The 13,423-nt window shown below is 37.6% G+C and overlaps 1 protein-coding gene across 2 annotated transcripts; it reads left to right on the top strand.

Annotated features, from left to right (window-relative positions):
* The first annotated feature begins 444 nt into the window (after nt 1-444).
* Nucleotides 445-8,565, top strand: LOC149835930 (uncharacterized). 2 transcript variants are annotated; one of them, XM_090008862.1, is made up of 9 exons: nt 445-547; nt 693-819; nt 2,478-2,558; nt 2,685-2,773; nt 3,067-3,141; nt 7,599-7,660; nt 7,732-7,782; nt 7,859-8,029; nt 8,131-8,565. In XM_090008862.1, exons 2-9 carry the CDS (start codon nt 697-699, stop codon nt 8,211-8,213), a joined length of 735 nt encoding a protein of 244 aa, XP_089864988.1. In that variant the 5' UTR covers nt 445-547; nt 693-696; the 3' UTR covers nt 8,214-8,565. The 2 variants fall into 2 exon arrangements, with proteins under 2 accessions (XP_089864988.1, XP_089864989.1); XM_090008863.1 differs by lacking the exon at nt 445-547 and having other exon boundaries at nt 567-819.
* The last annotated feature ends 4,858 nt before the right edge of the window (nt 8,566-13,423 follow it).

The raw sequence follows: 13,423 nt of genomic DNA, 5'->3' as shown, positions 1-13,423 counted from the left end.
TAAAAAAAAAAAAGGTTGGGCTGAGGCCAAATATAAAATTAGAAAACTGAAATTGGAATTTGGATTTGGCTTCCACAATTGAATTACAAGGAAGAATCATGATCAAGTTGAAATTTCACCACAGAATTCAAATGAAAGAATTCGAGTCCTTGAGAACTCCCAAATTCCCTGAATCCAAATAGTGCTTAATGCGCAAAGCCATGAGCAGGGCAAATCATGTTTTTCAACCCTAGAGACCTTCCCTTCCCTTGACCGTTGGATAATACGTGGAGCCCAAGCCTGGAGAGAAAGGGACAAGCCAGCCCTTTGCAAGGGATAAGATCCCCCAATAATCTAAATTAAACCAATTAATTAATTCAAAAAATCAGCAGAAAGCCCCATTTTTTACCTCTTTATTTTCTAGTTTCTACCAATAAAAAACTAATAAATTTTTTAAAAGAAAATAGGGCATGTGTCATCTGCAAAAGCGGGTTAGGAGGGAAATTAGGGTTTTAGGGCGGAAGAGACAAACGTAGCCGTTCTAGGGCTAAAAAGGAGAGGAACGAAGGTAGGCAAAATCTTCATATTTTCTCCCTCAAATTTCCTTTGTTTTTCTAATTTGGGGATTGTTCTCGTCTGCCACCGTGATTGTGTTGGGGGATCTGTTTATTTTCTTTAGTTTGGTTCAATTTTTGTGATTTTGCTGGGTTTAGGAAGATGGATCGGTATCAGAGGGTGGAGAAGCCACGGCAGGATACGCCGATAAGCGAGAACGAGATCAGGATCACCACACAAGGGAGAATGCGGAGCTACATCACGTACGCAACTACTTTGCTTCAGGTAAGCTTCCCAAAATCCTGACTTTCTTCTGGCTGATGTTTGTTAGTGAATCCGATGTCGGTTTTGTGTTGTTTGTTAGCGATTTATTCGATTGTTTATGTCCCAAAATGGCGTCTTTTGTTCTCGTTCATTAGTATTTTTTCTGTTTTTTTTTTGAGAAATTGAGTCGGTGATTGAAATTAATGGATTTATATCGCAGAATAGGAGTTTAAAGCGACATAGGAAACACAGATAATGAAAGGGAAAAGTAGTTTTGATGAATCAGCGTTGTTGGTAAACTGTTTTTGGGTGACCCCATAAGTGGGGCCACCACACAGTAGTATGTTGCCATCAGAAGCAGTACTCCATAATTCTTCCAGAGAAATAATAAGAAACCCTTCAAATGATCTAAATCTTCATCCTCTTGACGGGGATTCTATCAATATCCCAGCTTCATGGATGGGATTGAGGAAAAGGGACAACCTGAGATTTTTGATGGTCACTGATATGTATTTTATTTCCAACATGGTTTTGGTGAAAATTTACATGCTTCTGCTCGCAATGAAGGCATGTATAGGAAAGGATGTTAACTATACTCTCCTCGTTTCCACGTGCTTTCACTCTTATTCACATGAAAAGGTTGGCTTCATATGTTGTTGGTCAAATCTCAATTATACATCTGATTCTTCCGCCAATAATTACTTCTCTATCTTCAAAGTTTCAGGAAAGCTTCATACTTGTGTTAGCAATTTGAAATCTTGCAGCTTTTTAGTGATTTTTGATCCTTGATCAAGTTTGTCTTTCTGATAATTTGCATATGCTTATTATGGACTATCTAGTTAAAGTCTAGTCAGCACCTGGCAGTTGTCAAAGATTGTTTTAAATATAAACTGTAAAAAAACCAAAGAATCTAGGAGAAAAGCTGAAGAATAATTTAATTAGCTATGGTCCTTAGTCAGATGCAGCTCCACCATGGGTCCATGTGAAGTTCTTTCTGCATATCACGGAACCACTTGATCCATCATGATTATGCTCTGATGATGTTTATATGGTTATCATTTTCATATCATTCCATTCTTATAGTGTCTTCTAGGCATTTTGACCAAAAATTGTTATGTTAATGTTATCCTGATGGTTCCCGTGCTTGTAAATTTTATCATGTAGGTATACATGCATATGTCTGCAGCCATGCATGCTGTTAATGTTTTAAATGTGATCCTGCTCTTTCAATTAACCATCTTAAACACATGATGGAGATGCTTCTAAAAGGGCAGCACTTTAGCATTTATCCAATATATTTGTGAGGAAGAGCATTTATCCAATATAAGGGTCCCACATTGTTGTTTTTTCCACTGAACTTATACAAATTTAACTTTTGTAGTAAGGATAATGGTTTCATTAAATTTCTTCTTATTAGTAGCATCCTTGATATTTAAATTTCTAGTTTGCTATGTATGCATTTAATGCTCTTCTAAACTTCTGTTCTGAAGAAAGCAATGCTATGATTGAACTTGCTTATTTATGCCTCTGTTGGTTATTTTTCTTAAAATATTTTCATTTGTATCATTCTATATTGGCTTATTTTGATTGTAACGACCTTATTTTTACTTCTATCTATATCTGGTCTTCATTCTATTGCATCGTCATAACTAAATGCCTTGCAACTCTGATTTATAAAGGAAAAAGGTTCGAATGAAATCGTCTTAAAGGCAATGGGAAGGGCAATCAACAAGACTGTGATGATTGTTGAGCTGATTAAGGTAGGTTATGATTGGTCTGTCAAGATATTCCTGTGGTCATTTTTCAAATTATCATCCTTCGTTCTTCATCTGTCAATAGTTATTTGCATGGCAATGTATATAAGTTGAGGATGCTTCTACTTGTAGAGAAGGATTGTTGGTCTTCATCAAAATACATCAATTGGGTCAATTGACATAACAGATACATGGGAGCCACTAGAAGAAGGCCTCCTTCCGTAAGAAGGCGTTACACCATCTTTCCTTTATTTTTTGATGATGGGAACTTGGCTTAGTGGACTGCTAAAATTTAGGAACCCTTGGTTGCCAGGATTTCAAGTGAATCACTGAAAGTGTTTTTACAAGAAAGTGGTCTCCAAGCTGGCATCCCAGGTAAATCCTGTGGAGCAGTGCAGCTTAGCTCATCCACCCTGCTTTTATGGGGGTTTACAGTCATGCAAGAAATGTTAAATCTTACTAAAGCTTGTTATTTTTCCTGTATTTTTACCTGTAATTACTCTTGTTTTCTTAGGTTGGAAACTACTCGGCATGTCTCAATGATTACAGTAGTCTTGTCGAAAAAGGAATTGGATAAATCAGCTGTTGGGTGAGTGCATTCCCTTCTTTTCTTTGTGTATGATGTTTATGAGCTATTGAATGTTGGATCATTGCAAGAGCTGGCTGCAGATTTCTTTTCCCCATTAATCTCAGTAATGTTCTCAAGATGATATAAAATGTCTCTAAAGTTTATCTGCTTATCTTGGAAGAAATACATAAAATATGCATTTAAATATCTTATCTTTATGGTTGTTTTATTGCAAATGTTCAAGGAATGACACCAGCACATTTATTGGTTTGAATGCGTATTTGATTTATCCTCTCTCTCTCTCTGTGTGTGTGTTTTGGACATGCATCTATCAGAATCAGTTGGTAACCTGTATGTTTATTATGGCCACCTTAAGTTTTATTGAGGTTTTACTGCTTCTCTAAAGGTTGGGGATGGGGCTTCAATAAATCTAGTACTTAATAATGGAGCCAGAAACTTTTTTTACTTGCATATCTAGGTTATGGCTTTTTGATGCTTAGTTTTTTTTTACTCTAGTGGCTTCTACTTAAGTGTTCAGATGATTCTATGTGTAGCATTCAGTTATTTACAAAGACTTGTCTATGCTGGCTTTTGTCTTGCTAATTATCTTCATAATTAGTATTATCATCACATGTATCATTAAAAAAAATCCTTGTGCAATATTGAAAAGGTATAATATATACATTGAAGTTACAATATACATTTACAAGTTTAATGTGTAATGTACGTTATCTACACATTTTTGCCAGTGCATTATAGCACTTCCGAGGATGTCTCTTGTAGTTGAAAGTATTAATAATTACTAGTTTCACAAGTTATGTGCATTTTCTTTTGAACTCTTTAAATGTATGTTTTCTGCATTTCGTAGTGAGTTGAGTGATGTTTGTTTGATGAATAACTTATATTTTCTTTTCCTCTATGATTCTACTGTGTTGTCGCTGATGGGAGGTTAGGGGAATGAGAATCCATTGCTGCAACTATCCTTCACATTCTTTAATAAATTAATAGAATGGGGAAATGAAGCATGACGATTGATGACCCATATTTTAGGTTAATGATGGATTTAGATTTTCAGTTGCTATATAATGAGGGTTTTTGTTAGATTTTCTTTTTTCAGTCTGTGTACCTTCATTTTTCTAGGAGTAAAATGACCTGGTTCGGGTATTTGAATGAAAAATCAGAAATTTGAAACCCATCTCTATATTCAAACAAAAGAATCATCTTTCCAAAAAGTATATTTTATGCCCTTTTTTTTCTTTCAGAAATTCTTCTTTGCCCTAGAAAGTGAATGTAAGGAATTGTATGTACTTTGGAGTTTTTTCTCATATTTTTGTGGGCAGTTAGAGAAGGAGAGGGAGAGGGAGAGGAATATGGACCAAGTTAGGGTTATGGAACAAAAAAGGATGGAAAGGCTTCAAGTGGTTTTTCTCAATTTCGTAGACTCCTAATCTATGTTACATGGACACTTCATCTAAGCTGAAGTGTCAGTGTTAGAGACTTTCCGACACCGACATTCTTCGACACGACACCGACACGCCGATTTTAAAATTAGAAGTGTCCAAAAACTTGGACACCCATGTGGGGTCAGACACCTTAAATTGTGTTTGGACATGCCGTGTCCAAGGAGTGTGCAGTTTCTTGCATAAAGGACAGGGGTGTCCAGCTTTATGGACACTATTCTAGGGTGTGGAAGATACTTATCTGGGAAGTATCCATCACACATTGACACTCCCATTAGTTTTGATGATTTGTTTTTTACTTTTTGTACTTACAATCTTACATGTTCATAAAACTGTAAATTATCAAAGATGAAATTACAAATGGGAAAGGAATGTGCATTTTATATTTTATGATTTTGTTTGCATAATTCTTTAAATCTCTCTTTTATCTCTTATATATATTGCTGTGTCCAAGTATCTAGTTTTTTAAGACCCGCCGTGTCTCACACTTCTTCCTGTGTTCGACACCAACACCCGTGTCAGTGTCCAAGTAACATAGCTCTTAATGTGGAAGATTGTGTACGCTCATTTGGATGTTTCTCTTGTGATTCATGGAGAGGACAAGGGGAAAGAGAGGGAGGAGAAGCTTGACGTGCACATTCTAGAAAGTGCATGCTTATGCACACAAACAGAAGAATCTAGGTGTTCATGTTGCAATATTTGGACATTTTTCTTGTTGAAATATTGTTGAATTTCCACCAAGTATTCAATATGCCATTTTCATTTTCATTTCCCTTGTGTTTTCATTTATTAGGCCATACTTTATCAATATCTCATTAATGTCATTATACTTTGATCTTTGTCTGGACAACACCTAGGATGCTAATGGTTTTCATTTCTTTAACCTTGGTGATCAGGCATCTTTCTTTCTTTACGTCTTTGATATGGAGTGTAATGCATACTTTGTGTTTAGTGTTCCATATAGTCTTTTGATCTTTCTTTTTGCTATTTTATGTATCTAGAAACTGGTCATACTTCTGTTCCTTTTTCATTTAAATATTTGCCAATATACCACCTTTTTTTGTCTTAAAAAAAGAAGAAACCAAGAATTGTTTGCATGTTTCATTTCTATCCCTAATCTGTGTCTTCCATCTATCCTCCTATCTCTGCTTCTTGCCATTTCTTTCTTTCCCATTTACATCATTACTTTGTAGTATGCTATCTGTAAATTGATAGCTCTCATGTTCTTCTGGTGCCAAAATTCTTCTTCCAGTCCTTCGTAAGTTCGTAACTTGGTTTGAGGTTGTGTGCTAGTATTCTTGAAATAATTCCATATTAAATATTTTCAAGCATATCTATGCTATTACTTTCAAGTATTATCAACTAAACTCTCTATTCTTTTATATTTTTTTAATAAAATAAATTACTCTTTTCTTGTATACCAAATCTTCATCCCATCCTTGTTATCCCTTGCGTTCTTGTTTTTTCTTTTTACCTCTTAACCTGCATTATATTTACTTTTGTTCCTCATTACTTCTGCCCACCTGGCACTCTTTTTCTGTTATTTCTTGATGTCATGCCCAAAATATTGGGCATCACTCTTCTGCGGTCGCTTGTCGGGAGTCTGTCCATGTTTGCTTGCTTTGCTTTTCACTAGGATGTGATTGTCAAGAGTGTTGCTTATTGTGGGTGTTCTCACATGTAAATTAGAGCTAGCATGAACATTATGCTGGGGAATGACCTGTATTATAGATTATTGAACTATTCAACATTTTCTCTATTTTTCTTTGTTGTTTATTTTTTATGTTCCCCTAAAAAATAATCTTCTTGCTTCCCCTTTCCCTAGTTTGTTGCGATGAGAAATTACTGTTATAAGTTATAACTGTTAATATGGTTCATCAGCCACACCTTTTGCAACTCTTTCTACGTTGTTTTGTTTTTAGATTGTTAGAAATATTGAAAGTCCATTTTTTGGACCCACTTTGTAATTTTTCCCAAAAATAGCTGGTAACTTTTGTTCAACCACCTCCAGAAAAAGGGTTTATTGCTTGCTTGATTCATTTTTTGGCATGATATGAAAGCTAATGACCATTGTTCCTATTAGATGGTTGGGTGCTTTTGCTGGAGGCTTACATAGTGGCAATTGATAGCTTTTCCTAATATGCTTTGACAAAGGCCTTTGTCAAGTGCCTGCTTCTCCAAGGATCTGCATGTCACCTTTTCTTCCTTTTAATCATGGAAATTGAGCCTTTTGTTGGTGAGATGGATGTGTTCTTGGGTAAGATTGTTGCTTATTCCGAGCTTCAACTATGACCAACTCCAGCACCTTCTATGGCAATAAATGATGTTTCAAATCCTTGCAGCAGTGTCTTTGGCAATAGTGATACTTGCTACTCGTACGCCTATTGCTCACTGTCAGATTCTGGTCTCATAAGAAAATGTAATTAGATTCTTGCCTTAACTTTCTCTATTGGAAGGTAAATAAATAATGCTGATTTTTTTTAGTTTGGCTGTCCATTTGATTATCAGAACCCTTTCCCCCTCTCCTCTCTTGGGATCACACTGAGACTTCTATTACTTTAAATCTATCGGTAACAGATGATACTGATTCTCTAGAAAATACATTCAGCGTTATATGAAAAAGTTAGATTTTGAATGTGCATTAAATCTTTTTTGATACTTCCATAATTTTTCTCCTATGTTTATACATTTGCTAAGCATTGTTTTACTGTTAGAATACACACAAAAATTTTCCGAACTTGTCTGTTGATTTGTATTCATGCTATATTGCTGTTGTGGTACTTGGTACCTATAGTCCCCATTTTTCTAGGAGAAATTCTATGGGATGAATCTTGAGACCAACCATGTATTTTAGTTCCAATGATGAAATAAATTTTTACCTGTATTTTCTCTGAACTCATTTTTTTTGCCTTTGTTCATTGGCTTGGCAAGTGTTTCTGTTTTACAACCTCTAGGGTAGTTATATGATGATTAGAGTAGATTCTTCTAATTCTTGATACAATTGTGTTCTTCATGCAGATACCAACCACCTTTACCCGCAGAACAGGTCAAGCCGTTGAATGATTTTGACTATGGAGCAGGTAATTTAGCAGTCTTTCTGTCTTTAGCCACACCTGCTAAATACAAACCTCTGACATCTCTCAATGTTTAGAGGGCTCTCCTGGTGCGAGGGGCAGAGGCCGTGGGAGGGGGAGAGCTAGAGGTAAGTTGGACGTTGAATTTTAATCGTGTATGCAGGCTTTCACTTTAAAGTCTGTTAATTAAGTTATGCATTGCAGGAAATGGTAATGTTGGTGGTGATCACGGAGATGGTGACTGGGACAGGGGACGAGGTTATAACCGTGGTAGGGGCCGTGGCTTTCGTGGCCGTGGAAGAAGTTATGGTGGCCCAGCAGATACCCACCATGAATCTGGTGGTTACAATGATGAAGCACCTACCCGAGGCCGAGGTGGTGCATTCAGCCAACAATTTTCTGTCCAACTAGTTTTTTTTTTTTAATTGTTTTGGTTGTGTATTCTTTTGGTGCCTGAACTTGTCATGTGATTGCAGGGCGTGGTCGTGGTCGCGGAAGGGGTCGAGATTTTAGATCGAATGGTATAGTCAGGGCAACTGCAGACACTGTATCTGCCTAGCTGGTTGGTCATGTTTGAGTGCATGGTCTCTCTGCTTTATGCTTTTATTGGATGCCTGCTCCTGAGTTCTTATCGTTGTTAGTTATGTTAGTTACCGTTTCCATTTTTAATCCAACCCAAAATTGGTGTATTTTCATTCCGGTCCTAGCCATTTTGCCTTTGTGGCTTGTGTTCTTTTCTAGGTAGGCAGGTTGTAGTGTTGGAGTTGCAATTGGTCTGATTTGCATACAACCCATTCTAGAACTAACCTAACAGAGCAGTACATTTTTTCATTTTTTTGCCATGTTGATTCTTTAGTTGTTACATGCAACAACACAGTGGCTTTTTAATGGATAAATTTTTGTTTGAGATACTTGCTCGGATCCTATCGAAGAGAACCATGTTTGACAGGGGGGGGGGGGACCTTCAACTCTCATCACAATAGGTCGGTGAACTTTGGAGATTTAGGGGCCTCCTAAAGGGGTTTGTGCATGGCAATATGACATAATGTCATACTCTCTCTCTCTCCTTTTTAATCCAAGATAGTACGGCTGTTTGGCTCTTATCCCTGTTTGTTAGCCAATATCCCAATGTATCTAACAATAGAAGATTTAGTAGCTGAAAACAGTATTAACTAATTAGCTTGAATGTTGTGCTTATAAAATAAAGGGAACATGACTGCACAAGCCAATAGCCATCGAAATATTAGTATTTTATAAAAATCATAGCTTCAGTAAAGTTTATCGAGTATAACGAAAATTTTGGTTTTTGTTTTGTTTGAAACTTTTGCCCTTCTCGCCTGGAAAGTCTGGTAAACGGTGATAGAAGCCGAATAGCGAGCTTTTCTTTTAAAATTGTTTGACAGAGAAAGCTGTAGTCAGACTCCTACCAGTTATATAACCATATACCATTGAGGTTCGAACTTGCAACGTCCCCAACACAAGGCGTGCACTAACTGCTCCTGCCTTACAAGCGGAGCCCAGTCGGTAACTTCACTAATTTTTAATTTATGTGCCCCTCCCTTTTTGGTCCACTTCGCTGGAGTCACCTTATGGATGTTGCCTATTGTTCAGTCGACTACTACAGACTTCCAAAACTTATGCTCTTGTTTCAGCAGTATAGGGATGGCAGTGGACTGGGGCAAGGTGGGTCTCCACCCCTGCCCCGTCTCAAAATCCTGCCCTTCATCTCTGCACGGTTTTGATTTTAAATTCTATTCTTGCTCATTTCATGTCCTTCATCCCCAGTTCAAATGGTGGTGAGGTGGGGTGGGACACGTTTCCCCCTCAGTCCACTGCCATCCCTAAAGAAGGATCGGGGATGGGGATGAGATGGGGTGGGGCAGGGCAAGGTGGGGATTGAAGAGGGGGAAGGGGCATGGCAAAGTGGGGATTGAAGATCGGGACGGGGCGGGGAAAGGCGTATGTCCATCCCCACACGGGTTTTGATTTTAACCTCCATCCCGGCCTCATGTCCTCCATCCTGGTCCAAACAGGGTGAGGCGGGACAGGGCTCCATTTTTCCCCGGTCCACTGCCATCCCTACTGTGGTAGTCGCCTATCCTTTGGGTGGGTTGACAAAATCAGTTGTCCTGTTATTTAAGCAACTCCTGCAAGTGATCAAAAACATGCACACTTGGTCTTTTATAGATTTTTTTTTTCAGGCAGAACCCCCGAGTATCACACCAATTTTTTTTTTGCTACACCCCTATCTGCCCCCCTCCCCCCCAAACACAAACACACACATGAATCCTAGCTACGCCCCTGTTTGGAACATAGTTACCAAGAAACCAAAATGGATACAAGAAGTGATGCGTGAAGTGGAAGCAGAGAAGTATGTTAAAAAATAGTATGAAGCAGGATATGGTTTTGAAGTGATTATGCAAGTGCATGAAAAATAAAAAGGAAACACATAGAAAACAATATTTTGCGCAAAAAGAAGCAAATAAGAAATGATATAAATACAAGTATAAAATGATATAAAATAAACATGCAAGCTTGTCTGAAGACCAATTATAGAGCATGATGTTAGCTTTTCAATACATCAAATAATTTGTCAAATAAACTTATAAAACTTGAGATATATGCATTTTTCCTAGGACGTGTCATAATGGATCCAAAACCAAATTGGGTTTTTTACCTGAACGAGACCCAAATCCATATGGATTGTCGCCAGTTGGCCAACTTGTGACTAGCTATATGGACCGCATCTGGATCAGATGAAATCTGACACAAAAATGAATCCAGATTCATATGGATGGTCACCCCAACTGGCGATAAACTATATGGTTCGGGTCTGGATCTGAACTTAAAGATTTTACCAACCGGTCAATGTGCGTTGGGTGATGAGGCGTTTTCCCTTGGTCTAGTAAAAGTAAAAGAATCTTAAAAATCAGCATCTTAGCAAAGCAAAACACTGACATATCATAACTATGGGATCTCAAAGTACTCATATATGGGAATTATCCCCTAGCTTCCCTATATTAACACTATTATTGTTGTTATTAATAGTTATTATTTATTTTCCTAAAATTGATAATCATACACTATTATGGCAAAAATAATATATTACGATGGTTTTCTACTCCTTAAAGTCATTAATCATCACCAAAATAAACGACCATGGTTGGCCAGACCGATGACGGGCAAAACCGTTACGAGTCTAACTCGTGAGTTGGTGAATCAACTCAGATGACTCAACAAACTTGATTTTTTTTATACATTTAAAAAATAAAATTTTATGTAAATAAAAATATATTTAAATATCAAAAAAGCTAAAAGAAACTAAAAATAAAGATAAATATAATTATGTGGATTCTAGTCATAAAATGATAACATAAAACAATTACAACTTCTTCCAAAGAATGAAGGGCAACCACCTGTCTTTCTTTGTTTCGATTAGAAAGAGAAATGGGGGGGCATGGCGAGGTGGTAATGCAACGGGTTTTGGTCCTGTTACATAGAGGTTCAAATCCTTCTGCGCCAAATCAAATCCATAAAGTACATAAGAAATGAGTATGGAAACAAGCAGCACACTTATCTCGGAACAAGGATCTCTTTGATTCTGGTCAAGTAAGACGTTACCTCCCTCATGTTTGCTGACGATGCTTTGTTTTTTTGCGAGTCTAATAAGACCTCTATTAGCCTTTTCAAAAACATATTGATTGAGTTTGAACAATTTGCTAAGATGAAACTCAACCCACTTAACTCCCAATTCATATCCTCAAGAGACTGGTGATGGGATTTCTTCCCAAGAGAGGGACTCCAAAAATCATGAATAGGGGTTTGGCTTGAGTGATGGAGATGAGATGGGAGATGGAAGGCTAGAAATAGTTCATTTTTTTTTTTTTTGAAAATGAGAAGGGAAGAGGGCAACTCGAGTTTTGGGGTAGAGAGTGGGTGGCTGCTAGGGGAGAGGAAGTGAGAAGCTTCTCCTTCCTTCCCTCCATGGTTGCCCTAATTGGGTGGTCTCCACCTTATCTCTCTTATAAAAGGACTTAAAGAGAATCTTCAGCAATTTTTTATGTGATGGTGCTGGATTCAACCCGAAACTTCATTTGATAAAATGAAATCAATTATGTTAGCCTAAGAAAAAATTTCAAAAGTTAATTAAGCAAATATTTCCTATATAGGCATTCAATGCATTACTTTCAAAGGCAAGATTTATTAGCAACAAGTACTTAAAAAGGAAAAGTATGTGGTGTTATAAAACTGTTTCTAGAGGGTCTTATCCATGGAAGGGACTCAATTAGAGCTGGAATTGCATAGCAAAAGATGTGAAATGGCATATTGGTAATGGAGCAAGGGCTGGTGTCATAAAACTGTTTCTAGAGGGTCTTATCCATGGAAGGGACTCAATTGGAGCTGGAATTGTATGGCAAAAGATGTGAAATGACATATTGGTAATGGAGTCATCACAGCTCCTTGTTGATGCCATCACACCGGAACAATATGGCCATTGAGTTTCATCTCATGGCATTTGAGGCCACTTTCCTTTACTGAAATAGTGATGACATTTGCTGTTGGATTCTTCTTTGGGCATCGATGCACATCCCATCAATCTTCAGTATGCTGAGATGGAAGGAGAAAGATTGCCTCAACATAACACCACCTTCCTCTAGCAGCTTGGACGCTATATCTGGCATGTGAGGATCGCCTATTAACTCAAGACCGACTTCAGCCTATGGCCAATCGATGCCCACTGTGTTGTGCATGCTGCTTATTTATAAAAACTTGATTTTATTGCAAATTAATCATATGCTATTAACACCTGTTTCAGTTTTTTTTTTTTTTTATGCTTTAAATGTTTGCTAAATATTTACATTTTTCTATATGCTGATGTAAAAAACAATTTTTTTTTGTATTTATTAATTTGCCATTAGATTTTACCTTGTTGAAAAACCCCCACTACTGAGATCAGTGACATTTTGTACGGGAACAAAATTTGGTTCTAAGGGCCACTTTCATTTTGCTTCTCTAATGAGGGGTTAGGGCAAGTAACAAGCAACTGTAGCCCTAGCTACAACATGCACAGAGCCTTGTTCTGGACACTGTCAGGCTCGGCCTGCCTCGAGTCTCGAGTCACTCGGTAACACACCACAGTTGGTTCTTGGCTTGACTGAGTTGGCCAGTTACATTCTATAGTCCATTAATTAAACCATGTATAATTTCAGGTGATAGGCTAAAGATGGCAGTCAGAATGGTCCAAAGTTACTTGATTGTTTGCATGAGCACAAACAACATATTGGTTCATCTCCTTTGGTATCTTTCTTTCATTGCTAGAAGGGCGGGTAAACTAGCCGAACGGGCTGGGCTTGAGGTGTTTAAGTTTGGCTTATGTTTATGGCAAGTGTAGCCGCGCTTGCACTCATGACGAGCCTGAGCTAAACAAAATGAGCTTGAGCTGGTAAATTTACTTAGGGCAGCCAATGGGTCGGGTTTGTACCGGCTACCCAACCTTACCCGAACCTGAATTCCCAAGTATGGGCAAAAAAAAAAAAAAAACTGACCTGAACCTGACCTGAGCAATATGCGAGCTGGGTTTGGGTTATTATTTTTGTGGGATGCTCGACCCGGTTTTTTGGATGGGTACCCAACCTGAGTGTTTTATATGCATTTTAAGTAAAAGTATACTTCTGAAATTACATGGATCTGGGTTTGAGATTTTATTTTTATGATCTTTTTCTTTTCATTCTTTTCTTTTTGTACCGATAAGGGTCTGCCCAACTCCTG

This window comes from Nuphar pumila, chromosome 6 (assembly GCF_984573655.1).
Source record: "Nuphar pumila chromosome 6, dmNupPumi1.hap1.1, whole genome shotgun sequence".
In the NCBI taxonomy this organism is placed as follows: Eukaryota; Viridiplantae; Streptophyta; class Magnoliopsida; order Nymphaeales; family Nymphaeaceae; genus Nuphar; species Nuphar pumila.
This window is presented reverse-complemented; position numbering and strand designations above follow the sequence as displayed.